This window comes from Muscardinus avellanarius (assembly GCF_963383645.1).
Source record: "Muscardinus avellanarius genome assembly, chromosome: 11".
NCBI classification, from domain to species: Eukaryota; Metazoa; Chordata; class Mammalia; order Rodentia; family Gliridae; genus Muscardinus; species Muscardinus avellanarius.
In genome coordinates, this window is record NC_137797.1 from 64,134,055 (window position 1) to 64,161,231 (window position 27,177).

The 27,177-nt window shown below is 46.1% G+C and overlaps 1 protein-coding gene across 2 annotated transcripts; it reads left to right on the forward strand.

The window, feature by feature from the left end:
• Nucleotides 1-26,886, forward strand: BAZ2A (bromodomain adjacent to zinc finger domain 2A; the record flags this gene model as incomplete). Of its 2 annotated transcripts, XM_080705099.1 has the most annotated exons (29): nt 1-136; nt 1,803-2,191; nt 2,282-2,396; nt 3,273-3,458; nt 7,415-7,633; nt 8,132-8,593; nt 8,733-8,793; nt 10,028-10,136; nt 10,314-10,415; nt 10,583-10,793; nt 13,231-13,331; nt 13,629-13,694; nt 14,733-14,957; nt 15,097-15,351; nt 16,678-16,892; nt 17,178-17,252; nt 17,461-17,641; nt 18,508-18,567; nt 18,765-18,909; nt 21,419-22,065; nt 22,210-22,432; nt 22,552-22,707; nt 22,823-22,974; nt 24,173-24,462; nt 24,576-24,708; nt 24,823-24,969; nt 26,150-26,376; nt 26,490-26,633; nt 26,721-26,886. In XM_080705099.1, 29 exons carry the CDS (start codon nt 1-3, stop codon nt 26,884-26,886), a joined length of 5,598 nt encoding a protein of 1,865 aa, XP_080561225.1. The 2 variants fall into 2 exon arrangements, with proteins under 2 accessions (XP_080561225.1, XP_080561224.1); XM_080705098.1 differs by having other exon boundaries at nt 1,803-2,396.
• Between the last annotated feature and the right edge of the window lie 291 nt (nt 26,887-27,177).

Here is a 27,177-nt window from a genome sequence, read left to right on the forward strand (position 1 = left end):
ATGGAGGCAAACGACCATTTTAACTTTACTGGCCTTCCCCCTGCACCTGCTGCCTCAGGACTGAAACCCTCTCCTTCCTCAGGGGAGGGCCTCTACACTAACGGGTCTCCCATGAACTTCCCCCAGCAAGGGAAAAGTGAGTGTGAGAGCCACATGGCCTGGGGAGGGAATGGGCATCATTTCTTTAGAGCAGATTGATGGGAGGAGATTTGGCTCATCTTAGGGCTAGCTAGCCCATGACAACTTTTCTGTCAGGGAGAAACTAGCTCTGGAAAGAAAATGAAACTTCTAAGAATTAAGTTCTATGAGTTCATAGAAGAACACTTAAGTCTGGAAGGGGATTAGAGAAACAGTGGCTTTCTCATCTTAGCCTCTTCTGCCAGCCCCGTTCCCTGACTACTGCTAGAGAATCATGAGATGGCCACTGCTGCTGATAACCAGGTTGAACCCCAAAGAGAGATAAAGGACCAGCTCTCTGAGGGATTGCCTTCAGAGGCTGGAATAGTTACTTTGGGCTAGGACTAGGGGTGAGGAAGGTGAGTAAAAGTTAAGATGTGCTCACCTTTTAGTTTGTACAGCAAAGAGGGCAGATGGTAAAATGCCTGTTCCCACCTCCTGTCTTTGGATAGAAGGTTGAGACCGGGGAGGGGAAATGTTAAGCCAGGTGTGGTGATGCACACCTATAATCCCAGTACTTGGGAGGCTGTGAGGAGGATCTCAGGTTCAGGACCAGCATTGGCAGCTTAAGTGAGATTCATTTTCAAAAATTTAAAAAGGGCTAAGATATAGCTTGGAGGTAAAATAACCCCTGGGTTCAATTCCCATTACAACTCCAAGCTCCAAAAAAGAAATGTTCCTTCCAGGATTGGGTCCTTCCCTGGATTTGTCTTATCATTTACTCTGTACTAGGACTACCCAAGTATCTTTCTAATTTTGGTTGGATTTCAAGTTCTTTAATCTTAGACACAGAAAAAGCCCACATGCTTCCCTCCTTCCTTGCAGCAGAAATATATAGGCTTATATTTATCACTTCTCCCTCCTCTATAAGAGGCTTATGGATAGAGGCTCCTTTATTTCATTGGGATCTCCCCTACACCCTGCCTCTAGGTTTCTCAGTATCTTGGGGGTTTTTTTTTGTTGTTGTTGTTAATTGTCCTCCATCATTTGATAGGTTGTCCTTGGTGCTGGGAGCTGAATTCTGCAACACTGGTCCTGCAAAGATTTTTAGCCCCTGCATACTACCCTCCAGGGCTTTTGAGGAGGGGCTAAGCCCAGCCTGAGCTGGAATCTTGTCACTCCAGTGACTGCAAATTCTATTCTTAGCTCAGCACAAAGTGCTGGATCTGCATGTGCCAGTGAGGTGGAGGCTGTCCCTTCTGGTGCCACTGTGGGGCCAAATAGGCAATAGGGAAAGGGGGGAGGGGGCTTAATATTCAGTCTTGCCTTTCCAAGGGAAGAATTCCCCTAGGAAATGAGAGTGGAGAAGAATGCAAGTCACTCTAGGGAGTCTACAAACAGCTTCATTTAGTAAGAAGTTGTAGCAGCAGCCAGCCCTTTGCTGGTGGATCCCATGGTAGGCCTAGAGAGCTCCCCAACCCCCTACTCAGCAGTAGTTGCTAAGCTTATGTCCATGAGCATCTGGGTTTGGTGTTCCCCAGATACCTAAATGCTAAATATAACAGAGGGAACTCCCCCTCCTCTTCACCTTCCCTTTTTCTAGTCAGTGATGTTACTTTGGGGTTCTTTTGGTAGAGTTACTTGCATATATATTCATTACCAACCCTTTTTTTCTTCTATGCCAGGTTTGAATGGGGATGTGAATGTTAATGGCTTATCTACTGTATCTCACACTACTACTTCAGGGATTTTGAACTCTGCTCCCCACTCCTCAAGCACCTCACACCTCCATCACCCCAACGTGGCCTACGACTGTCTCTGGAACTACTCACAGTACCCATCTGCCAACCCTGGCAGCAACCTCAAGGACCCACCCCTTCTCTCCCAGTTCTCGGGGGGACAGTACCCACTGAACGGCATCCTTGGCAGCAGCCGGCAACCTTCATCCCCGAGTCACAACACTAACCTTCGGGCTGGGAGCCAAGAGTTCTGGGCCAACGGTACCCAGAGTCCCATGGGGCTTAACTTCGACTCACAGGAACTGTATGATTCCTTTCCTGACCAGAATTTTGAGGTGATGCCCAATGGACCCCCAGGTTTCTTCACCTCCCCACAGACTTCTCCAATGTTGGGATCTAGCATCCAAACCTTTGCACCCTCCCAGGAGGTAGGCAGTGGGATCCATCCTGATGATGCAGCAGAAAAGGAGCTGACTTCAGTTGTGGCAGAGAATGGCACTGGTTTGGTAGGCAGCTTGGAGCTGGAAGAAGAGCAGCCAGGTATAACTGGGTCCGTGAGCTGGGTGGGAAGAGGGAAAATGGGGTTGTCGGGGACAGTGGCTTTTTGAGGTGAGGAAAACTTGTCTTTCCAGCTCTCTGCAGTGGAGGCTGATTTGCATGCTGGTGATTAGCAGAGCCAAGTGGCTGGTGTTTTTGTGGCTGTAGCACCAGCTCGAGAGTGGGAGTTCAAATTATTTCAAGCTCATGCAGAGCTGCTGGCCTGGAGAGGGCAGGTGGGCGAGCCTGAAACAGCCCCAACAGACACTCTTCATCAAGAGGGCTTCTTCCAAAATATGTGAAAGGATTAGGGCATTAGCAGTGGGCAGTGAAAGCCATTTTAACTATGGCAAGGTCAGGCTTTCTGCTAAAGTGGTCTGAGCCCAAGTAGTGATTGGCATGTGAAGGAGGGAAAGAAGGAGGCAAAACATACTATTGCATGTCTGCTCAGTTTCCTTTCTTTTTTTGTTGTGGTTAGCATTGGCCATGTGACAACCCCTCTCATTGGTTTCCTCAAAATAGATATAAGCTTAGCATGTAATTGATTCCTGGTATAAGAGTGACTACCTTATAAAATCATAGGAGGTTTTCTCTGTTCCCACTCACTGAGGAAAATATCTAAGAAGGAGAGGATTCTTGTCTCAGACCCGACTCCCTTTATCCCTCTTTGCCTGCTATAAGATTGATTTTACAAGAATATCTCTGCTTATTTGGAGTATCTTGATATGATTGGTTCCCAGCAGAGAACTGGTTCCCTAGCAGCAACAAATGTTGAATGAATGAAAAACTTTCTGGCAAAGGTTAACTGCCTACTATAGCTAAGTGAGCCAGTTGTGAAGGCCTTGATTTTGACTTTTGCTCTCTCCTGGAATTTCCTAGAACTGAAGATATGTGGCTACAATGGTTCTGTCACCTCTGTGGAGTCTTTACACCAAGAAGTCTCAGTTCTGGTCCCTGACCCCACAGTGAGCTGTTTAGATGATCCTTCACATCTTCCTGAACAACTGGAGGACACTCCAATCCTTAGTGAAGACTCCCTTGAGCCCTTTGACTCTCTGGCACCAGGTGAGCTTGTTAGGGAACCTGGGACGTTGGGTCCTCTGTATAATTTTGTGGCAGACTACAGTTATGTGCCACTAGTGTGGCTGGGCCAATTGCACTATGAGCTGAATTGGTTCATTTCCCAGGTTCTTTTCCAGTATTCCATTTTGCCAGGAGCCCTGGGCTGCAATAATTCACTGACTCTGTACTTAAGTACTACAAGTTGGGCTGTTTGGGTTCTAACTAAATAGAAAGAAAACATTTGCCAATGATCAATAACCTTTTATACCACTGAAGTATAAGAAATGCCTATTTTATGAAAAAATGCTAAAATTTTGCAAGTGTTTGTGGGTAGATACACAGTTAATCCCCCCTCCCCCAATACTGGGGATTGAACCCAGAGACATTCTACCTCTGAGCTATACCCCCAGCCCTATTTTTTATTCTTAGTTTTGAAACAAGGCCTCACTAAGTTGCAGAGGACCTCACTAAGTTGCTGAGGCTGGCTGTGAACCTGAAATTCTCCTGTCTCAGCTTCCCAAGTACTGGGATTGAAAGCATGTGCCCCCATGCCCAGCATCGCCCAGCATCTTTCCTCAAAGTTTTACCTATAATCCCAGCAACTCTGGAAGCTGAAGTAGGAAGATCACAAATTTGAGGATAGCCTGGGCAACTTAGTGAGAACCTGTCTCAAAATAAAAAATAACCGGATATTAGCCAGGAGTGGTTGGATTACATTTGTAATCCCAGTATTCAGAGTTTGAAACAGGAGTATTGCGGGTTCACAGCCAGCCTCAGCAATGTAGTGAAGCCCTTCACAACTTAGTGAGTTCCTGTTTCAAAGTAAAAGAATAAAATTGAGCCGGGCGTGATGGCGCACGCTTGTAATCCCAGCATTTGGGAGGCTGAGACTGGAGGATTGCGGTTCGCAGACAGCCTCAGCTACTTAGTGAGGCCCTCTGCAACTCAGTGAAACCCTGTTTTAAAATAAAGAATAAAAAAGTGGGCAGGGGTGTAGCTTGAAGGGCAAATGCCCCTGGGTTCCATCCCCAGACCCGCAAAAAATAAAATAAAATAAAATAGGTCTGGGGGTGTGGCTCAGAGGTAGAATACCCCTAGATTCTATCCTCAGTAACACACACACACACACCCCTCATGGTGGTGCATGTTTGAAATCCTGAGTACTTGAGAGCTTGAGATAGAATTGCAGGATCACAGCCAGTCTCAGTAACTTCATGAGGCCCTCTGCAACTAAGACCCTGTTTCAAAATAAAAGATAAAATAGCTGGACTTGGTGGTGCATCCTTGTAATCCTAGTACTGGGAAAGCTGAGACAGGAGGATCGCAGGTTCAGAGCTGTCCTCAACAATTTAGTGAGGCTCTTAGCAACCTAGTGAGACTCTGTTTCCAAATAAGAAATAACATTGGTCTTGGGGTGTAGCTCAGAGGTAGAATTCCTCTGGATACAATTCCTACTACCACAAAAATATAAAATAAGCTAGAAGTATAGCTTAGAGGTAGACTATCCCCTGGGTTGAAGCATCAAATGTTGAATGAATGAATGAATGAATGAATGAATGAATGAAAAACTTTCTTGCAAAGGTTAACTGCCTACTCTATCTAAGTAAGCCAGTTGAAGGCATTGATTTTGACTTTTGCTTGTAATCCCAGTACTTGGGAGGGAGAGACAGGAGAATTTCAAAGGTAAGAATACCCCTGTGAACCGGGCGTGGTGGCACACTTGTAATCCCAGCATTTGGGAGGCAGAGACTGGAGGATTGTGGTTTGTGGACAGCCTCAGCTAATTAGTGAGGCCCTTTGCAACTCAGTGAGAGCCTGTTTCAAAAATAAAAACACTAAAAAGAATAGGCAATGTAGCTTGGAGGTACAATGCCCATGGGTTCCAAAAAAAAAAAAAATTGCAAAAAAGTACTGCCAAAAAAAAAAAACACCCGTATTCAATTTCCAGTAATTTAAACACACACAAACACCCACCCACAACAACGCATGTGTGCACACACACACACACAAAGAAAAAGCTTTTTATTCTTTATTTGGAAATAGGGCCCCACTAAGTTGTGGAGGGCCTCACTAAGTAGCTAAAGTTGGCCACAAACCGGTGATCCTCTTGTCTCAGCCTCTTTTGTACTGGGATTACAAGCATGTGCCACCACATGTAGCTTAGAAAAAAAATTTATGGTCTGTATTTTCTCATGACTTTATGCTTTGGGGTTTGTTTGTTTGCTTCTTTTGGGGTCTTTTTTTTTTTTTAAATACTGGGAATTTAACCCAGGAGTGTCTACCTCCATTATAGAATCCCAGCCTTTTAAAAAAATTTTTGTGGTACTGGGGGTGGAGCCCAGAGGCTTTCTACCTCCTGGTTATACTCCCAGACCTATTTTATATTTTATTTGGAAAGAGGGTCTCACTAAGTTGCTGAGAGCCTCACTAAGTAGCTGAGGCTGGCTTCGAACCTGGGTGATCCTCCTGTCTCAGCCTCCCAAGCGCTGGGATTACAAGCATGTGCCACCACGTCTGACTTTTTTTTTGGCGGGGGCATTGGGAATTGCACACATAGGCATTCTACCTCTGAGCTACACCCCCAAATCTATTTTCTTACCTTTTTTTTCCGGTACTAGGGATAGAACCCAGGGACATTCTACCTCTAGTTTCACCCCAGCCCTATTTTTCATTCTTTATTTTTGAAACAGGGTCTCCTTGAGTTGCAAAGAGGCTCACTGAGTAGTTGAGGCTGTTGGTGAACTTGGATCCTCCTGTCTCAGCCTCCCAAATGCTGGGATTATAAGCATGAGTCACCACGCTAAGCTTTTTACAAACAACAACAACAACAAAAAAACAAGGTCTTTCCAAGTTGCTGAGGCTATCCTCAAACCTGTGATTCTCCTGTCTCGACCTCCCACGTACTGGGATTATAGGCATGCACTACCACATCAGCTCCTGCTTTTCTTTATTATTTATTTAATTTTTGTGGTACTAGGGATTGAACCCAGGGGTATTCTACTTTGGAAGTATATCCCCAGCTCTATTTTTTATTTTTATTTTTAAACAGAGTCCCACTAAGCTGCAGAGAGCCTCATAAGTTGATGAGGCTGGCTGCAAACCTGGGATCCTCCTGTCTCACCCTCCCAAGTATTGGGATTATAAGCAGGTGCCATCAGGCCCAACTGACTTTATGCTTTTTCTTTTTTTGTCTGGGGATGGAACCCAGGGGCATTTGACCTCCAAGCTATATCCACTGCTCTTTTTTTTATTTTGAAACGGTCTCACTAAGTTACAGAGGGCCTCACTAAGTAGTTGAGGCCGTCCACGAACTGCAATCCTCCAGTATCTGACTCTTGAATGCTGGGATTACAAGCGTGCGCCACCACGCCCGGCTTGACTTTATGCTTTTAGAAGGCTATAAATCTATACTTTCAGGCCAGTTTTATTTTGGGGGGGGCGTTCATAGGGATTAAACCCAGGTGCATTCCACCTCAGTGCTACACTCCCTGTCCTTTTTTTTTTTTTTTTTTTCGGGTCTGGGGATGGAACCCAGGGGCATTCGACCTCTGAACTATGCCCCCTGCCCTATTTCTTATTCTTTATTTTGAAACCTGGTCTCACTGTGTTGCAGAGGGCTTCACTAAGTAGCTGAGGCTGTCCATGAACCGCGATCCTCAGGTCTCAGCCTCCCGAATGCTGGGATTACAAGCGAATGCTGGGATTACAAGCGTGTGCCACCACGCCCGGCACCCTGCCCTTTTTATTTGTTATTTTGAAGTAGTCTCTAGGTTACTAAGAGTCTTGCTTCATTGTTGAGGCTAGTATGGAACTTGCCATCCTCATGTGTCAGACTCCCACATACTGGGATAATAGTCATACCCCACAAGGCCTGGCTAGGCCAGTATCAGTGAAATTTTGCTTGCTCGCATCTTTCCCTAGTATCCTGCTTTATGATTTTTTTTCCCCCCCATAAACAGAGCCAGTGAGTGGAGGACTTTATGGTATAGATGACACAGAACTGATGGGTGCAGAGGACAAGCTGCCTCTTGAGGATAGCCCTGTGATCTCTGCCCTCGATTGTCCTTCCCTCAATAATGCTACTGCCTTCAGTCTCCTGGCAGATGATAGTCAAACATCAGCCTCTATCTTTGCCAGTCCCACTTCTCCACCTGTCTTAGGGGAATCTGTCTTGCAAGGTAAGTGAGGAGGTAGGACACAAAGTCCTTGACTTGCAAAAAAGTGAAGGAATAGGTTGCATAGTTAGCACTTTAGTAGTGGGAAATCTGTAAGAATGTGTTTCTGGGAACCGTGAGGAGGCTTTGGGTTATCGTATGATCAGGCTATACCTCCCCCTCTTTCTCCTCCTCTTTCTTCTCCTCCTCCTCCTAGGGTTAGGATTAGGGTTAAGCAAGTCTCAACTTCTGAGACTTGCAGTTTGCAAGGAAAAGGAGACAAGAGGCCTATCTAGCTCAAGATAAAGGTATTTCTTTATACAATGACAGCAGTAGCACCAGCTTTGCCCCTAATCCTTGTGAATGATTGGGGAGGAAAGCCAGAATTGCTAATTTGTCCAGCCCTATGTAAAAGCCCTTGAAGTAATACTGTTTAGTTTAGTCTGGGTTTGATTAAATAGATTCTCTTGTTTTATGTGGTACCATTTTTTTCTTTACCTACCCTGTCCCTTTGGATTCTAGATAACAGCTTTGACCTAAATAATGGCAGTGATGCTGAAGAGGAAGAATTGGAGACTCAGACTTCAGACTTCCCACCACCCCTCACCCAGCCAGCTGCTGAGCAGTCATCCACTGTTGAGCTACATCCAGTAGCCTCACCAACAGCCTCCCCAGGAATCTCCATGGCAATTTCTCCAGCAGCCTCCCCAGAAATCTCCCCAGCAGTTTCACCACCAGCCTCCCCATTTGTCTCCCCATCAGTCTTCCCAACAGTCTCTCCAACTTCTTCAGCAGCCCTCCCAGCAGTCTCCTCTGAAGTTTCCTTTTCGACCCCAGTTGCCTCCCCAAAAACCTCCCCTATAACTTCCCCAGCAGCTCCCTTTCCAACAGCTTCCCCAGAAACCAAGAATGTCAGCAGTTTCCCTGAAGCTACTGCTGACCTGGAAGAGATCACTGGAGAAGGAGTCACTGCTTCTGGTTGTGGTGAGTATCCAGATTCTCTTATACCTTTGGCTTGTTCCAAGAGAAGTTGTATGTCCCATGTTGCATTTAGCCTTTCCCTACTAGCCTGTTATTTCAATATTTCGCCTGAACTCTTGATAATGGGTATCTTTCTCTAAAGGTGACATCCTGAGGAGACGTATTGCTACCCCAGAAGAAGTTCGTCTTCCCCTCCAACATGGGTAAATGCTCTAGATTGTTACATGCATTGACCTTGACAAGTTTAATGCATGGCACTAGGAAGAAGGGAGTTCCTCTTCATCTGAGGTGGGGAAGGAATGGGTGAAGCAGGAGTAGATTATCTGTTATAATGAGATTCCTGGATTTTCCTTCTTCTCAGGGTCTCTCTTTTCTTACCTATTTTTTCCTAATCTTGGGATGTCTCAGTCTTGATTAAACATCTATTATCTTTTCCAAACCTGAAGGGTTAGATAGCTAAACTAGCCAGTAAGTCCTGTTTTCATAGATAAGGGATAGTAATGAATGAGGAGTAGCTCGCTACCAGTGAATTGGGGTTGTTGTTGTTTTTCTTTTAATGCTGTTTGGAGAGGTGAGTGTTGGAACAGTAACTTGACTGGAATGAGCAAGCCCACTGACACCAAGGAAGGGTCTTATGGGAATAACTTGCTGGATCTTCCCTCACCTCAACCCTTATAGGCTACTTTTGGTCACCAAGGATGAGTACTACTTATAGAGTTTGAGAGAAAGATAAGGCTTGGTTTTGTAACAATTTGCTGCTCAGAATAGAGTTCCAGCCGGGTTGCAGTGGCACGTGCCTATAATTCCAGTACTTGGGAGACTGAGACAGGAGGATTGCAGGTTCATTGTCAGATTTAGCAATCTCATGAGGCCTTCTGCAACTTAGTGGGACCCTGTTTTCAAAAAAAAAAAAAAAAAAAAGGCTGTGGGTGTAGCTTAGAGGTAGAATGCCTCTGGGTTCAAGCTCTAGTACCATGAAAAACAAAACAAAACTCCATAGAGTTCCTAACAAAAACCTGGCTCCCTGAGTCATTTTAAGGAGTCAGCAGTGAGTTTACTCTTTTGCTTGTCTCCCTATCCTGTCTTCTGCCTTTATTCCCTTAGGTCTTTGTGCTCTTTACTAGAAACTCAGTAATTGTCCTGAGTGGCATCAGGGAGAGGTTTCTGGCGCTGATCTCATTGACTTTGTTAATAAATAGGTGTGGAGGTCTTTCTGGGCATGTGCAGTTTAGTATACTGTTATCCTCTGAGGTATTTGCTGGAGCGCAAGCCTGCCTTCTAGTTAAGCTTGTGTCTCATGCTGCTTATTTGCTTCTGCATGCATTACTTGTGAGATAAATGTGGGAGGGTCATCTGCTAAGTGGGCTTGGCTCCTGGGTAGAATGGGAGTGGGTAGGGATGTGACCTGGTGGCAGGGCCCATGTGCTTCTCTGGCAGGTGGCGGAGAGAGGTCCGCATCAAGAAGGGCAGCCATCGATGGCAAGGGGAGACCTGGTATTATGGCCCCTGTGGGAAGAGAATGAAACAGTTTCCAGAAGTGATCAAGGTAATATTATTTTTGTGGGTATTTTTTTCAAGTACAGACTCCTTTCTTGGGTCTGTGACAGCAGGCTTGCATTATCTGCTCTGTGGCCTGATTGTGTATTCTGATTGTGTTGTTGCTAGCCAAAGACATGGTTAAGGCTAGAACTTCATTTAATGTTGTTTTACTTCCTCCCCTTAGTACCTGAGCCGGAACGTGGTACATAGTGTCCGCCGTGAGCACTTCAGCTTCAGTCCCCGTATGCCTGTTGGAGATTTCTTTGAAGAGAGAGACACACCAGAGGTGCTGACTGAAGGGTTAAATATCTTTTGTCCCTGAGAAAGTTGGTAGATAGGCTTCAGCTTCCTCTTAAGGGGGTTGGAGATTCTGAGAGCCTTGAATGGTTCAGAGGACCTAGTAGCCTGCACCAATTCTCCCTCATTATAACACAGCATTCTTTGCTACCTTAGGGCTTGCAGTGGGTGCAACTCTCAGCAGAGGAGATTCCATCCAGGATTCAAGCAATTACTGGCAAAAGGGGCCGACCTCGAAACAATGAGAAGGCTAAGACCAAGGAAGTCCCCAAGGTGAAACGAGGCCGAGGTCGGCCACCCAAGGTCAAAATCCCTGAGCTATTAAATAAGACAGACAACCGCCTCCCAAAGAAACCAGAGGCCCAAGGTACAGTGATATTTCTTTGGGAATCTGTTCCCTCTATGCGTATGTGAATGTTGCTGAATTATAAATACCCGGATGTCCCAAGAGCATGACTGATATCTGGACAGAATGAGTCTGAATCGACTTCTCCTTGGAAGATACCATCAGGGTCCCAGTACTTTGGGCATTTCTTTTCTTTTTTTCTTTTTTTTCTTCTTTCAGGGTACTGGGAATGGAACCCAGGGGCATTCTACCTTTGAGCTACACCCCCAGCCCTATTTTCTATTATTTATTTTGAAACATGGTCTCACTGAGTTGCAAAGGGCCTCACTAAGTAATAGCTGAGGCTGTCAGTGAACTGCAATCCTCCTGTCTCAGCCTCCCAAGTGCTGGGATTACAAGCCTTAAGTGGTTCATCTGCCCATATCTGTTTAACTCAGATGGTTGCCATATTGATAGATGTGGTAGTGTTTTCAAAAACTGAAACAAAGCCAGGCGTGGTGGTGCATGCTTGTAATCCCAGTGCTTGGGAGGAGGAGACAAGAGGATTGCATGGTTTCGAAGCCAGCCTTGGCTACTTAGGCTCTCAGCAACTTAGTAAGACCCTGTTTCCAGATAAAATACGAAATAGGTCTGGAAGTAGAAAAACCCCTGGGTTCTACCCCCAGTACCACACAAAAAATAAAAATAAAAAATAGGACAGGGAGTGTAGGGTCGAATGTCTCTGGGTTCCATCCCCAATATTGAAAAAAAAAAAAAAAACTGAACCAAAGAATGGGTACTATCAGGTCAAAAATATCAATTATGGCTGGGCGTGGTGGTATATGTTTGTAATCCCAGTACTTGGGAGGCTGAGAGGAGGGTTTCAGGTTCAAAGCCAGCCTCTGTTACTTAGGTCTTCTGCAATTTATTAAGGATAAAATATAGGACTAGGGTGTAGCTTGAGGATAGAATGACCTTGGGTTCAATCCCCAGTACTGCCAAAAAAAAAATTATGAAATATAAGTAGGGCATAGCCAGGCGTGGTGGCACACGCTTATAATCCCAGCATTCAGGAGGCTGAGACCGGAGGATCGTGGTTCACGGACAGCCTCAGCTACTTAGTAAGGCCCCTTGCAACTCAGTGAGACCCGGTTTCAAAATAAAGAATAAGAAATAGGGCAGGAGGTGTAGCTCGGAGGTCGAATGCCCCTGGGTTCCATCCCCAGATCTGCAAAAAAACACAGAAAGTGTAAGGCATGTGGCACATGCCTATAATCCCTATACGTTGGAGGCTGAGACAGGATTTTAGGTTGTAGGAGAGCTTTACCAATGTAGTAAGACTCTCAGCAATTTAGGAAGGCCTTGTTCAAAATAAAAAAATAGCCAGGCGTGGTGGCACACGCTTGTAATCCCTACGCTTGGGAGGCTGAGACAGGAGGATCGCACGGGTTCAAAGCCAGCCTCAGCTACTTAGTGAGGCTTTCAGCAATTTAGTGAGACCCTGTTTGCAAATAAAAATATAAAAAAAGGTCTGGGAATATAGCCCGGAGGTAAAAAGCCTCTGGGTTCCACCCCCAGTACCACCAAAAAAATAAAAATAAAAATAAAGAATAAAAAATAGGGTAGGAGGTGTATCTGGAGGTTGGATGCCCCTGGATTCCATTCCCAGAAGAATAAATTCAGATATATTTTTCTTTCTCTCTCTCTCTCTCTTTTTCTTTTTCTTTTTCTTTCTTTTCTTTTCTTTCTTTTTTTTTTTTTTTTTTTTTTTTTTTTTTTTTTTGTAGACGAAGATATAGAAGCCAAACATGTTACCGACTACTATTTTCATGAGGATTTGGCTTTCTGGTTTTTTTTTTTTTTTTTTTTGGTGGGGGGGGTTCTGGGATGGAACCCAGGGGCATTCTACCTCTGAGCTATACCTCCAGCCCTATTTTTTTTTTTTTTAATTTTTTGAAACAGGGTCTCACTAAGTTGCAGAGGTCCTCACTAAGTAGCTGAGGCTGACCATGAACCTGTGATCCTCCTGTCTCAGCCTCCCAAGTACTGGAATCAGAAGTGTGTGCCACCACACCTGGCTGGAATTTTTGTTTTCTTTCTTGGCTTTTTGCACTAGTATCAGTCTGAGTGTTGCTGCCTTTGTTAGGTAGCCTGGGGAGGAGACAGGCTGCAAGACTACTTTCCCGTTGTGGTCTCCTTTCCATCAGTGCCAGACCACTTTCAAAGCAGTTCATTTGAAACCAGGGGCTGCTGCTTCTGGGTAGGAGATACATTTGGGTTCTTTGTGCCTCCTTCATCCATGGCAGGTGTCTCTCCTCTATTTCCCCCTCAATATTACGTATACTTAAAAAAAGTCACCTCTAGATTCTTCAGGAAGTTGCTTGGGAGGTCAGCTTTGTGACAGGCATGTGCTTCCTGGATGCCAGTGATCTGATCTGTCTTACTGCCTCACTCCTTTAATTTTTTTCTGCCTTCACAGAAATACTGAATGAGGAGGATAAAACAAAGATGAATAAAAGCAAAAAGAAGATGAGGCAGAAGGTACCACGAGGAGAATGTCAGGCTCCTATCCAAGGGCAGGTGAGGTACATCAGTGGCTTAACTTTTCTACAATTTGCTTCATCTTCCATCTCCCACATCTGCCACCCATTATATAGCTTCAGATACTCATTACTCTGAACTGTCTTGGGCTCAACTTAGAGAACTGGGCTTATTGAAGAAGAATATGGGCATCTCTAGGGTGAGAGAATTGATCCGTTGCCAACCCTCATCATCCCATCTCTCACCTCTCCTCCCCAGCACCCTGTTTTTGATTCCTAGCCCAAGCAGAGATGCTTTCAGAGTTTGAGGAGAAATGACTTCCCTTATGGTTTACAGGCCAGAAACAAGCGGAAACAAGAGACCAAGAACTTAAAGCAGAAGGATGCTAAGAAGAAATTCAAGGTAGGTGTGTGTACACACTCACCAGGTCTTAATTTTGAAGTCATCAAACTGATTTTGCAAGATGTGTTCTAGTCTTTTGAGGGAGTTAGGGGTTACTAGTATAAGATGCCAGTACCTACCTCCCAGTAGTTCCGAGCCACACCTTCAGTCCTTTTTTGGGGGGGTAGTTTTTATTTTTATTTTTTATTTTTTATTGTTTTTGTACTGAGGATTGGTCCAGGGTCATTCTAACTCCAACCTATACCCCGTAGCCCTATTTTATTTTACTTTCATATATATATATGATTTTTGTGTGCGTGTGTGCAATATTGGGGATGGAATCCAGGGGTATTCTACTTCCAAGCTATGCCCCAACCCTATTTTTTATTCTTTATTTTGAAGTGGGGTCTTACAGACTTAGAAAAGGCCTCACTGATCCTCCTGTCTCAGCCTCCCATATGCTGGGATTACAAGCATGCGCCACCATGCCTGGCTCAACTTTTTTATATTTTGAAACAGGGTCTCACTAAATTGCTGAGGCTGGCCTTAAGCCTGGTATCCTTCTGTCTCAGCCTCCCAAGTACCAGGATATAGGCATGTGACAGCACACATGGCTTTTTTGTACTAGAGATTTAACCCAGGAACATGCTACCTTTAACCTAAAACCCCAGCCCTTTTCACTTTCTATATCGAAACAAGGTCTCACTAAGTTGGCAAGACTGGCCTCAACCCCAGGGATCTCTTTCTCAGCCTTGTAAGCACTAGGACCTCAGGCTTGTGCTATCATACCCGACTTATTTTTTGTTTTGAAATAGGGTCTTGCTAGGTTGTTAAGAGCTTCCCTAAGTTGCTGAGTCTGTTCTCAAACCTGTAATCCTCCTGTCTCAGCCTCCCAAGTACTGGGATTAGAGGTGTGCACCACCATGCCTATCTGCCTGGTCTTAATTTTGTGGTTAATATTTCTGGCCTATGAGGTTGGGGGAGGGACAGGAGTCAAGTTACGCTTGGTGACTTGTATCCTTACGACACTCTTGATTCCTCCCTCCTTTGGGTGGGTAGGCTGAAAAGGAAAAGATAAAGACAAAGGAAAAAATGAAGGAAAAAATGAAGAGGGAAAAGAAAGAAAAGGTAAAAATGAAGGAAGATGTGGTCAAAACCAAGCCAGCCTGCAAAACAGATAAGACCCTGGCCACACAGAGGCGCCTGGAAGAACGGCAGAGGCAGCAGATGATCTTGGAAGAGATGAAGAAACCTACAGAGGATATGTGTCTGACTGACCACCAGGTAGCATGGGTGGAGTTCCTGGGTCATGGAAGGGCCAGTTGTAAGGACATTTCTGTTACAGAAAGAACCTTATGAACATCCATATTATTGCCTTTTGGTAAGTCTAACAGGATGTCTTACTACTTTTATACCTCTCTAGCCCCTGCCTGACTTCACACGCATTCCTGGTTTGACATTGCCCAGTAGGGCCTTCTCAGACTGTTTGACCATCGTGGAGTTCCTGCACAGCTTCGGCAAGGTGCTAGGCTTTGACCCTACCAAAGATGTGCCTAGCCTGGGAGTCCTCCAGGAGGGACTCTTGTGTCAAGGCGACAGCTTGGGCAAGGTGCAAGACCTGCTGGTGCAGCTTCTGAAGGCAGCACTCTATGATCCTGGCTTGCCCTCCTATTGTCAGGTGAGCTCCTTTCTTGGGCAGGCTGGGATGCCTGGAATACAGTGCTTTATCTGTTTTGCTTTCTTTTTAAGAACTCTAAAAAGTTTCTCTCTAAAGTGATCAAAAGTAAACCCAGATATGGTGGCACACGTATTTGTAATCCCAGTACTTGGGAGACTGAGACAGAAAGATCACAGGTTCACCGTTAGCCTCAGCAACCTTGTGAGGCCCTCCGTAACTTAGTGAGACTCTGTTTCAAAGTAAAAAGTAAAATAGGGAGCCAGATGTGGTGGCGTAGACTTGTAATCCCAGCATTTAGGAGGGTGAGATTGGAGGATCACAGTTTGCGGATAGCCTCAGCTACTTAGTGAGCCCCTCTGCAACGTAGTGAGACCCTGTTTCAAAATATAGAATAAGCCGGGCGTGGTGGCGCACGCTTGTAATCCCCGCGCTTGGGAGGCAGAGACAGGAGGATCACGCAGGTTCGAAGCCAGCCATGCGCGCTGGCTTAGGAGACCCTGTTTCCAAATGAAAATGTAAAAATAGGTCTGGGAGTGTAGCCCAGAGGTAGAAGGGCTTCCAGGAACCCCAGTACCACCACCAAAAAAAAAAAAAGTAGGTAAAAAAAAAAAATATATAGAATAAAAAAAAAATAGGGCAGGAGGTGTAGCTTGGAGGTTTAATGCCCCTGGGTTCCACCCCCAGACCCGCCCCCCCAAAAAAGGAAAGGTAAAATAGGGCTGGGGGTATAGCTTGGAGGTAGAATGCCTAGAGTTCAATCCTCAGTGCCGCAAATTAAAAAACAAATCAAGTGGTCGGAAGTGAAAGATGAGCCGGGAGTGGTGGTGCACACTTGTAATCTCAGCATTCAGGAGGCTGAGACAGGAGGATCGAGGTTCACAGACAGCCTCAGCTACTTAATGAGGTCCTCTGTAACTCATTGAGACCCTGTTTCAAAATAAAGAATTAAAAATAGGGCTGGGGGTGTAGCTTGGAGGTAGAATGCCCCTGGGTTCCATCCCCAGTACTGCAAAAAAAAAAAAAAAAAAAGATATTTGACTTCTTCCTGTTTGTTTCCTTTTGTGTCTTTTTCTGGCACTTTCTCACTTTGCTCATTTTTCTTTATACTATTCCTTTATTCCTTTTTTTTTTTTTTTTTTTTTTTGCAATACTGGGGTTCTTTCTTATTCCTTTTCTTTTGCACTTTTTTTGGTAGTCTTTCATCTTATTCTGTCAACTTTATTCTTTTTCCCTTTTTCTATCTTAACCTTATAGTTCTCTCCCAGGTTTGTTTAATTTGAGTTATCCTGTTCTTCCTCTTTTCTATTATGTTCTCTTTCAAAACAGTCCCTAAAGATCTTGGGGGAGAAGGTATCTGAGATCCCACTGACAAGAGACAATGTGTCTGAGATCCTGCGCTGCTTCCTCATGGCGTGTGGAGTAGAGCCAGCCCTCTGTGACAGTCTGCGCACCCAGCCTTTTCAAGCCCAGCCACCTCAACAGAAGGCTGCTGTCTTGGCCTTCCTCGTGCATGAGCTCAACGGCTCCACCCTCATCATCAAGTGAGGGACTGGGAATGGGGATGGGGATGGTTATACTCTGCCTTGTGTCACAATGGGATGGGGGAGGGTGATTTATCCAGAAGCCCTGGAGTGATGTGTATCTACTGTTATGCTCTGAATATGCTGGAGTGACTTAGAAGTAAATTTCAGGGCATTCCCTTTCTGCCGTTCATCAGTCTAGGTCCTAGGCTGAAACTCCCTGTAGCCCCTTTACCTTTGAACCTCCATTCCCTTTTCCTGTGTTACCACTTCTACCTCAAAATCCCATTCCCTATTCCCCTGCAGTGAGATTGACAAGACTCTGGAGAGTATGTCCAACTACAGAAAAAACAAGTGGATTGTTGAAGGCCGGCTCCGGAGGTAGGGACAGGAAAGAGGGTAGAGCCAAGAGAGGAGAGAAGGGGGAAAGGGTGAAACAAAGGCAGGACTTCTGCCCAGAATGTGCCTTAGCCCTTTCCCGGGGTTTGGGGTCTGGCCAGGTCTCAGGATGGTTTGGATTCCGGGTGTACCTTGTGTGGCATTATGTTCCTCATCCTGGTTTCCTTTAATCACTCTCCATCTAATTCAGACTGAAAACTGCTCTTGCCAAGCGAACTGGCCGATCTGAAGTGGAGATGGAAGGACTGGAGGAAGGCCTGGGACGGAGGCGTAGTTCTCGGATCATGGAGGAAACCAGTGGCATGGAAGAGGAGGAAGAGGAGGAGACTATAACAGCTGTCCATAGCCGCAGAGGGCGAAGAGATGGAGAGGTAGTGGCCAAGGCCAGAGAAAGTGGAAGTTAGAATATAGATATTTCTCCAGCTGGGGGTGGTGGTGCACATCTGTAATCCCAGTACTTAGAAGGCTGAGACAGGAGTATCCTGGTTCATGGCTAGCCTCAGCTACTTAGGCTCTTTAAGGCTGGGGTTCTGTCCCCAGTAATACAAAAAAAAAAAAAAAAAAAGCAGCTAGGAACTGTGGCACACACCTGTAATCTCATTACTTGGGAGGCTGAAACAGAAGGCTCACAGGTTTAAGGCCATCTTCGACAGCATAGTGATATTCACAGCAACTTACCAAGACCCTATTTCAAAATAAAAATTGGAGCCGGGCGTGGTGGCGCCCACTTGTAATCCCAGCATTCGGGAGCCTGAGACCGGAGGATTGCAGTTCGTGGACAGCCTCAACTACTTAGTGAGGCCCTCTGCAACTCAGTGAGACCAGGTTTCAAAATAAAGAATAAAAAATAGGGCGGGGGCTGTAGCTCAGAATTCGAATGCCCCTGCTATCCCCAGACCTGCAAAAAAAACCACATTTTTTGCTAGCACATGCTTATAATCCAAGTACTTGGGAAGGTGAGGCAGGAGGATCACAGATTTGAGGACAGCCTCAGCTACTTAGGCCCTCCACAACTCAGTGAGACCCTGTTTCAAAATAAAGAATAAAAAATAGGGCTGGGGGTGTGGCTCGGATGTAGAATGTCCTTGGGTTCACTTCCTAGTGCCACAAAAAAATAAAAAATTGCTGGGGGTATAGTTTGTGGGTAGAATACCTCTGGGTTCAATAACCAGTGCCACAAAAAAACCTCTTAGATTTTATAACTTTTTTTTCTCAGTGTCCACTTATTTCTTTCTAGGTTGATGCTGCTACATCTAGTATTCCAGAGTTAGAGCGTCAAATAGAAAAACTCAGTAAGGTACTGTGCTTCTAAGTTCCCAGTAATTGGAGGTACAGGTTAGGCAAGAATTGTTCGTCTTTTGAGCAGGGCCTAGTTAGTATCAATTTTACAGGGAAGCTGAGAACCATTGCCTTACTCTTATATACTAAATGGATTTACCACTGTCACTGTGGAAATGTGTTTTTAATCATCTTCCTTATCTACTGCCTACCCAGCGTCAGCTCTTCTTTCGCAAAAAGCTTCTTCACTCATCTCAGATGCTTCGGGCAGTCTCCTTGGGTCAAGATCGCTATAGACGCCGCTATTGGGTATTGCCTTATTTGGCTGGTATCTTTGTGGAAGGAACGGATGGGAGTTTAGGTAGGTGTGTCTATTAAAACCTGAATTCTGAGTCTTTGCTAACAAAAGTAAAAAGTTTCTAACTAGTGGTTTTCAGTTTTGTTTTATGAGAGTCAGTAAAGCATAGTTGTCATGAGCACAGGCTCTAGAGCACTGCCTGCCCACCTGCCTTTTCAGGTATGTGATTCTTTTTTTTTTTTTTTTTTTTTTTTTTTTGTGATACTGGGATTCCTGGGAGCCCTTCTACCTCTGGGCTATACTCCCAGACCTATTACTTATATTTTTATTTGGAAACAGGGTCTCTTAAACCAGGGTGGCTGGCTTCAAGCCTGCGCGATCCTCCTGTCTCTGCCTCCCACGCGCAGGGATTACAAGCGTGCGCCACCACACCTGGCAGCTTTGTGATTCTGTAATGTCATTTGTAAGCTGAAAATAGTAATATGTATACTTCATGAGGTTAATTATTTCCAGGTGCAATGACACATCCCTGTAATCTCAGTACTGGGAGGCTGAGTCTGGAGATTGCAGGTTCAAGGCCAGCTTCAGCCACTGAGACCCTGTTTTTTTTTTTTTTTTTTTTTTTTTTTGGTGGTACTGGGGTTCCTGGAAGCCCTTCTTCCTCCGGGCTACACTCCCAGACCTATTTTATATTTTTGAAACAGGGTCTCTTACGCCAGCGCGGCTGACTTTGAACCTGCATGATCCTCCTATCTCCGCCTCCCAAGCGCGGGGATTACAAGCGTGCGCCACCACGCCCGGCTTGAGACCCTGTTTTATATAAAATTAAAAGGACTAGTGCCGGGCGTGGTGGCGCACGCTTGTAATCCCCGTGCTTGGGAGGCAGAGACAGGAGGATCGCGCAGGTTTGAAGCCAGCCGCGTGCGCTGGCTTAGGAGACCCTGTTTCCAAATAAAAAAATGTAAAAATGGGTCTGGGAGTGTAGCCCGGAAGTAGAAGGGCTTCCAGGAACCCCAGTACCACCAAAAAAAAAAAAAAAAAAAAATTAAAAGGACTTGCTGGGCACAGTGGCACACACTTGTAATCCCCATGCTTGGGAGGCTAAGACGGGTGGATCACACAGGTTCAAAGCCAGCCTCAGCTACTTAGTGAGGCTCTCAGCAACTTAGCGAGACCTTGTTTCCAAATAAAATATAAAATAGGTCTGGGAAGCCAGGCGTGGTGGTGCACGCTTGTAATCCCCACACTTGGGAGGTAGAGACAGGAGGATCGCGCAGGTTCGAAGCCAGCCGCGCTGGCTTAAGAGACCCTGTTTCCAAATAAAAATACAAGATAGGTCTGGGAATGTAGCCCGGAGTTAGAAGGGCTTCCAGGAACCCCATTACCGCCAAAAAAAAAAAAAAAAAATTAGGTCTGGGAGTGTAGTCCGGAGGTAGAAGGTCCCTGGGTTCCATCCCCAGACCCCACCCCCCAAAAAAAAGGACTGAGGTGTATCCCAGAGGTAGAGCACCCCTGGTTTCAAAGAGAGTACTAAAAAATAAAAATAGTGCTTCATAAGGAGTGAATAGCCAGTAGTAGAACACAGCACACAGTCCTAGGTTTGATTCCCAGCACCAAAAACAAAAACTACATAAACAGTGCTTAACATATAGTTGATTCTCAGTAAATATTAGCTTATGATTATGTTGCTGAATATAGTGTTTAGAATAGAGTGTTTTTTAGCTGGGTTTGGTGGCACACACTTGTAATGTCAGTGCTTGGAGGCTGAGACGGAAGGACCACCAGTTCAAGGACAGCTTCAGCAAGTAATGAGATCCTATTTCAAAATAAAACATGGCTGGGGGTGGAGTTCAGAGGTAGAATGCCCCTAGGTTCAACTCTAGTACCAAAAAAGTATTTCTTGTCCAGATACTATATTCATTGGCTTTTTTTTTTTTTTTTTTGGTGGTAGTGGTACTGGGGATGGAACCCAGGGGCCTTCTACCTCTGGGCTACACTCCCAGACCTATTAGATATTTTATTTGGAAACAGGGTTTTTTAAGCCAGCTGAGGCTGGCTTTGAACCTGTGTGATCCTCCTGTCTCAGCCTCCCAAGTGCAGGGATTACAAGTGTGTACCGTCACGCCCAGCATTATTCATTGGCATTTAACTGTTGCTAGTGGAATCTCAGAAAGGGAGACCAAGAGCTGGGCGTGCTGGTGCACACTTGTAATCACAGCATTTGGGAGGCTGAGACAGGAGGATTGGTTTGCCAGCAGCCTCAGCTACTTAGGCTCTTTGCAACTTAGTGAGGCCCTGTTTCAAAATAAAGAATAAAAAATAGGGCTGGGAGTATAGCTCAGAGGTAGAATGCCCCTGGGTTCCATCCCCAGTACTGCAAAGAAAAAAAAAAAAAAAGAATAGGGCTGGGGTGTAGGTCAGGGGTAGAATACCCTGAGTTCCATCCCTACTACTGCAAAAAAAAGGAGGGGGGGCTAAGTCCAAGGGAAAAGGAAAGTATATATCCTGTGTTTATATACTCTTTCCCATTATATAACCTTATAAGTCTTAGGTTCTTTACTTCTCTTTACAGTTCCTGAAGATGGGATAAAGCAAGAAGATGACTCCTTAAAAGTGGCAGCCCATCCAGCACCGAGTCCTGCCCTCTTCTCCGTGAAGAAGGAGTTAGCTGGCTCCAACACCTCTGCTGGTTCTCCTGTCCGGGCCCGAGGTCGACCTCGAAAAACTAAGCCTGGGTCTTTGCACCCTAGGCACCTTAAGTCCCCTGTCAGGGGTCAGGATTCAGAGCAGACCCAGGATGAGCTTAAGCCAAAGGCTCAGCTACAACCTCAGCCTCAGCCTCAGGCTCCTGCCCAGCCCCAGTTTCAGTCCCATAATGGGTTCCTGGAGGCAGAAGGCTCCCATTTGTCTCTGGGTCAGAGCCAGCATGACCTCAGCCAATCAGCCTTCCTATCTTGGCTAAGCCAGACTCAGAGCCATGGTTCCCTGTTGAGTAGCTCAGTGCTCACACCTGATAGCAGCCCAGGAAAACTAGACCCAGCCCCAACACAGCCCCCGGAGGAGCCAGAGCCTGATGAGGCAGAATCTGGCCCTGTTCCTCAAGCACCCTGGTTTAACTTCTCAACCCAGATGCCCTGCAATGCTGCCCCTACGCCACCCCCTGCAGTTTCTGAGGACCAACCCACTTCCTCCCCTCAGCTGCCTACCTCCTCCAAGCTGGTAAGTAGGCAGAATTAGTATATATTGGACCTCATCTTGCCACAGCCTTCACTGCCTGGCTATGGGCCTGTTGCCTAAAATTGACAGAACCTGTAAACATGAGAATATCCTCATCGCCTTTCGTCTCTACTTATTTGTCCACAGATTAATAGACCCAGTGCTGCCAATCCCTGTTCACCAGTGCAGTTCTCTTCCACCCCCTTGCCTGGGGTGGCCCCTAAGAAACGAGCAGGAGACTCTGAAGAAATGCCACAGAGTCCCACAGGGCTGGGACAGCCAAAACGGAGAGGGAGACCTCCCAGCAAGTTCTTCAAACAGATGGAGCAACGATACCTAACTCAGCTAACAGCCCAGCCCGTTCCCCCTGGTGAGTGATCTTGAGCAGAAATGGGCTAAGAGTATAAGAAAGGATGGTGGCCAACATGGACACCTGTGTTTCGTAACTGATTCCCACCCACCCCCCACACATGCACCATCTCTTTTCAGAGATGCGCTCAGGCTGGTGGTGGATCCAAGATCCTGAGACTTTGGATGTCATGCTCAAGGCCCTACACCCCCGAGGCATCCGGGAGAAGGCACTTCATAAACACCTTAACAAGCACAGGGACTTCTTGCAGGAAGTCTGCTCTCGGCCCTCAGTTGGTAAATCAATACCTTGACCTAGCAGGAGCTAAAGAGCCTAGGGTAAATGTTGAGCCACTGCCATGGGTAACGGCCTGATGGGGCTCTGCCTCTTCCTTGCCTGCTTTCTTCTCAGATCCCATCTTTGAACCCAGTCAGCTACCTGCTTTTCAAGAAGAGATTATGAGCTGGTCCCCCAAAGAAAAAACATTTGAGACGGACCTAGCTGTGCTTCAGTGGGTAGAGGAATTGGAACAGCGGGTTATCCTGTCTGATCTGCAGATTCGGGTATACTTGGATGGGCACTGGGTAGAGAGTTCTTTAGGGGTGGAACATTAATTCCTTGAACCCTGTATAGAAAAAAACCTCCATTTCTACTTTGCAAGTAAATTGCCATGACCCCCCCAACCCTCGCCTCTCTCCTCTCTCCCTGTCTCTATCTCTCTCTCTGAGGATTAAGCCCAAAAGCTTTCTACCTCCCAAGATAACACCCCAGCTTTATTTTTTATTCTTTATTTTGAAACAGAGTCTCACTAAGTTGCAGAGGGCTTCATGAAATATCTGATCACAAACCTGTGATCTTCCTGTCTCTATCTCCCAAGTACTGAGATTACAAACGTGTGCCACCACAGTTGGCTATTTATTTTCTCTTTCTTTTTTTTTTTCCCCCTTGAAACAGGGTTTTGCTAAGTCAATGAGAGTCTCACTACTTGCTGAACCTGTCCTCAAACCTGCATCCTGAGCCAGGCGTGGTGGCGCACACTTGTAATCCCAGCATTTGGGAGGCTGAGACCGGAGGATCGCAGTTCGTGGACAGCCTCAGCTACTTAGTGAGGCCCTTCGCAACTCAGTGAGACCCTGTTTCAAAATAAAGAATAAAAAATTGGGCAGGAGTTGTAGCTCGGAGGTCAAATGCCTCTGGGTTCCATCCCAGACCCGCAAAAAGAAAAAAACCTGCATCTTGTCTCAGCTTCCCAAGTACTGGGATTACAAGCGTGTGCCATGATGCCCAATTTGTGTGTGTGTGTGTGTGTGTGTGTGTGTGTGTGTGTGTGTGTGTGACACCCAGGACATTCTGTCTCCAAGCTTTACCCCCAGTCTTTTTATTTTTTGTTTTGATCCAGGGTCTCACTGATTTGCTGAGTCTGGTCTTAAACCTGTGGTCCTCTGTCTCAACCTCCCATATACTGGGATTATCTATGTTCAGTCCTAACTTTCCCTTTTTTTTTTATGGTCCTGGGGATGGAACCCAGGGACCTTCTACCTCTGGGCTACACTCTCAGACCTATTTTATACTTTATTTGGAAACAGGGTCTCACTAAGTTGTTGAGAACCTCACTAAGTAGCTGAGGCTGGCTTTGAACCTGCACGATCCTCCTGTCTCAGCCTCCCAAGCGCGGGGAATGCAAGTATGAGCCACCATGCCCAGCCTTAATTTTCCTTTTTTACAATGAATTTTATTCCTTTTTTTTTTTTTAACCTGAAGGGCTGGACATGTCCTAGCCCAGACTCTATCCGTGAAGACTTGGCCTACTGTGAGCATCTACCTGACTCCCAGGAAGACATCACCTGGAGAGGTCGGGGGAGGGAAGGACTAGTACCTCAGCGTAAAAGTACCAACCCTCTGGACCTGGCTGTGATGCGACTGGCTGCCCTGGAACAGAATGTGGAGCGACGGTACCTGCGGGAACCTCTCTGGCCAGCTCATGAAGTGGTGCTGGAGAAGGCCCTGCTCAACACACCCAATGGTGCTCCTGAGGGCACTACCACAGAGATGTGAGTGATTCCCACTTCACCTTTCTTGGTGTTTCAGAGAGAAGGAATAAGTCTCTCTCCCCTCTTTAATGAATCCTGCTTATCATCCAAAGATCACCACTTTCTTTCTACAGATCATATGAGATCACCCCTCGTGTTCGTGTCTGGCGCCAAACACTTGAGCGGTGCCGGAGTGCAGCCCAGGTGTGCTTGTGCATGGGCCAGCTGGAGAGGTCCATTGCCTGGGAGAAGTCTGTCAATAAAGTGGTAAGAGGTTGAGAGAAGCTGGGAAGGCTGAGGTGCCAGTGGGCTCGCGTGGGTGGGGTCACTGGCAGGCGGAGCTTTGAAGGCTTACTCTGTTTCCTCATAATCTTGGTCCAGACCTGTCTAGTTTGTCGGAAGGGTGACAACGATGAGTTTCTTCTGCTTTGTGATGGGTGTGACCGTGGCTGTCACATTTACTGCCATCGACCCAAAATGGAGGCTGTCCCAGAAGGAGATTGGTTCTGTGCCGTCTGTTTGGCCCAGGTAAGACTTCTGCTCTCTCATTTCCACTCTGAAGCCTAAGTCAGACATTTTTTTTTTATTTATTCATTTATTAATTTTTGTGCTACTGGGGATGAAACCCAGGGGCATTTTACCTCCGCCCCACACCCCCAGCCCTATTTTTTATTTATTTTGAAACAGGATCTCACTGAGTTGCAAAGGGCTTCACTAAGTATCCTAGGCTGTCTGTGAACTCCGATCCTCCTGTCTCAGCCTCCCAAATGCTGGGATTTCAAGTGTGTGCAACACACCCAGCTGTGGTTTATATTTGCTTAACATGATTGTCAGGCTTATGTCTTCCCAATTAGAGGCCATTAAATTATAAATGATGCGCCAGACAGAGCCACAGATGATGGTTCCAGAGAAGCCTCCCAGCCCTCTTGAACTTCTGAGCCCTGACAGCCTGTCTACTGGACCCTCGCTGTCCTTCTCCCTCATCAACCCTTCTCTGAAGGAAGCAGCTGGAGCAGCCATTGCTCCTGTTCCCTATGCGCAGTTAGGAATACCAGTATAATTTGGGGGGTGCTGATAAAGGATGAAGGGTGGCCCGAGCAGGAGTAAGGCTGGGGCTACAGCTCCCCTGACGTCTAGGACATCTTTTATCACCAATTCTGAAGATATCTATTCCTTATTATGCCCTCAGTCTCCTTGGAATGAGCTCCTTCACACAGGGTATTGTGGGGCCTGGGTCCTTGTCCTTTAAACACATAGCTTAAATTCTGTAGCTTCAGTTGTTTTCTTTATGAAATAATACAAATTAGGCCAGGCGTGGTGGCGTACTTGTAATCCTAGTACTTGGAGGCCGAGAAAGGAGGATCACAGATTCACAGCCAGCCTCAGCTACTTAGTGAAGCCCTGTTCAACTTAGTGAGACCCTGTTTCACTAAAAATAGGAGTAAAAATAAAAAGTAGAGCTGGGGGTATAGCGCAGAGGTAGAATGTCCCTGGGTTCAATCCCAGTACTGCAAAGTAAATAAATAAAAAAAATATTAATTATACTTTTCTTTTACCCCTGCTAATTGGAACATATGAATACATTCATACGTGTGGCTCATTCATGAAAATATTTTGAAGGCTCAGCCACACGTAGGGATGCTAAAGAACTGGAGGCAAGCACTTGCTGATCTTAGCCATTGCTTGCCTCAATTTTTTCTGTCCTCAGCAAGTAGAGGAAGAATTCACTCAGAAGCCTGGTTTCCCAAAGCGAGGCCAGAAGCGGAAAAGTGGTTATTCACTGAACTTCCCAGAGGGTGATGGCCGTAGACGCCGGGTACTGTCAAGGGGCCGAGAGAGCCCAGCAGTGCCTCGGTACTCAGAAGAAGGACTGTCTCCTTCCAAGCGGCGGCGATTCTCAATGCGGAATCACCACAGTGATCTCACATTTTGCGAGTGAGTTGAGTGAATTCTGGGACAGCTCGCTTTCCCTCTGCCGGAAGGAGAGGGTTGGGGGGTCACGGTGTGTACTTCTGGAAATAGAACCCTCACTGTCCCTGTACTGACAGGATTATCTTGATGGAGATGGAGTCCCATGATGCAGCTTGGCCTTTCCTAGAGCCTGTGAACCCACGTTTGGTGAGTGGGTACCGGCGCATCATCAAAAACCCCATGGATTTTTCTACCATGCGGGAGCGGCTACTCCGAGGAGGGTGAGTAAATGTTGGCAGTTCTCTAGCTTTTTTCTGTTATTCTGCAGCTCTTACCTAGCTCACACCTCCACCTCTGTCCTTACCCAGATATACCAGCTCGGAGGAGTTTGCAGCTGATGCCCTCTTGGTCTTTGACAACTGCCAAACCTTCAACGAGGACGACTCTGAAGTGGGCAAGGCTGGGCACATCATGCGCCGATTCTTCGAGAGCCGCTGGGAAGAACTTTATCAGGGCAAACAGGCCAATCTGTGAGGCCAGGGAGGTGGGGAGTCACCTTGCGGCGTCTCCCCTCGCCTTCCAAACGAAAAACCTGCCATTCTCACCTGCTGATGCTGCCCTAGGTCCAGACTCAAGTCAGATATAACCCTGATTTTTGACTCTGCCCTTGGCAGCAAACCATATCCTCTTATCCCAAGTCTCCTTTCTCCCTTCCCCCTCTTGCTCCTCAAGTGAGAGGTGCAGAGATGAGATCCTTCTGGACTGAAAGCCAAAAAAGAAAGAAAAAAATAGTTTTTCCTTTCTGTTTTATTTCTTAATTAAAAA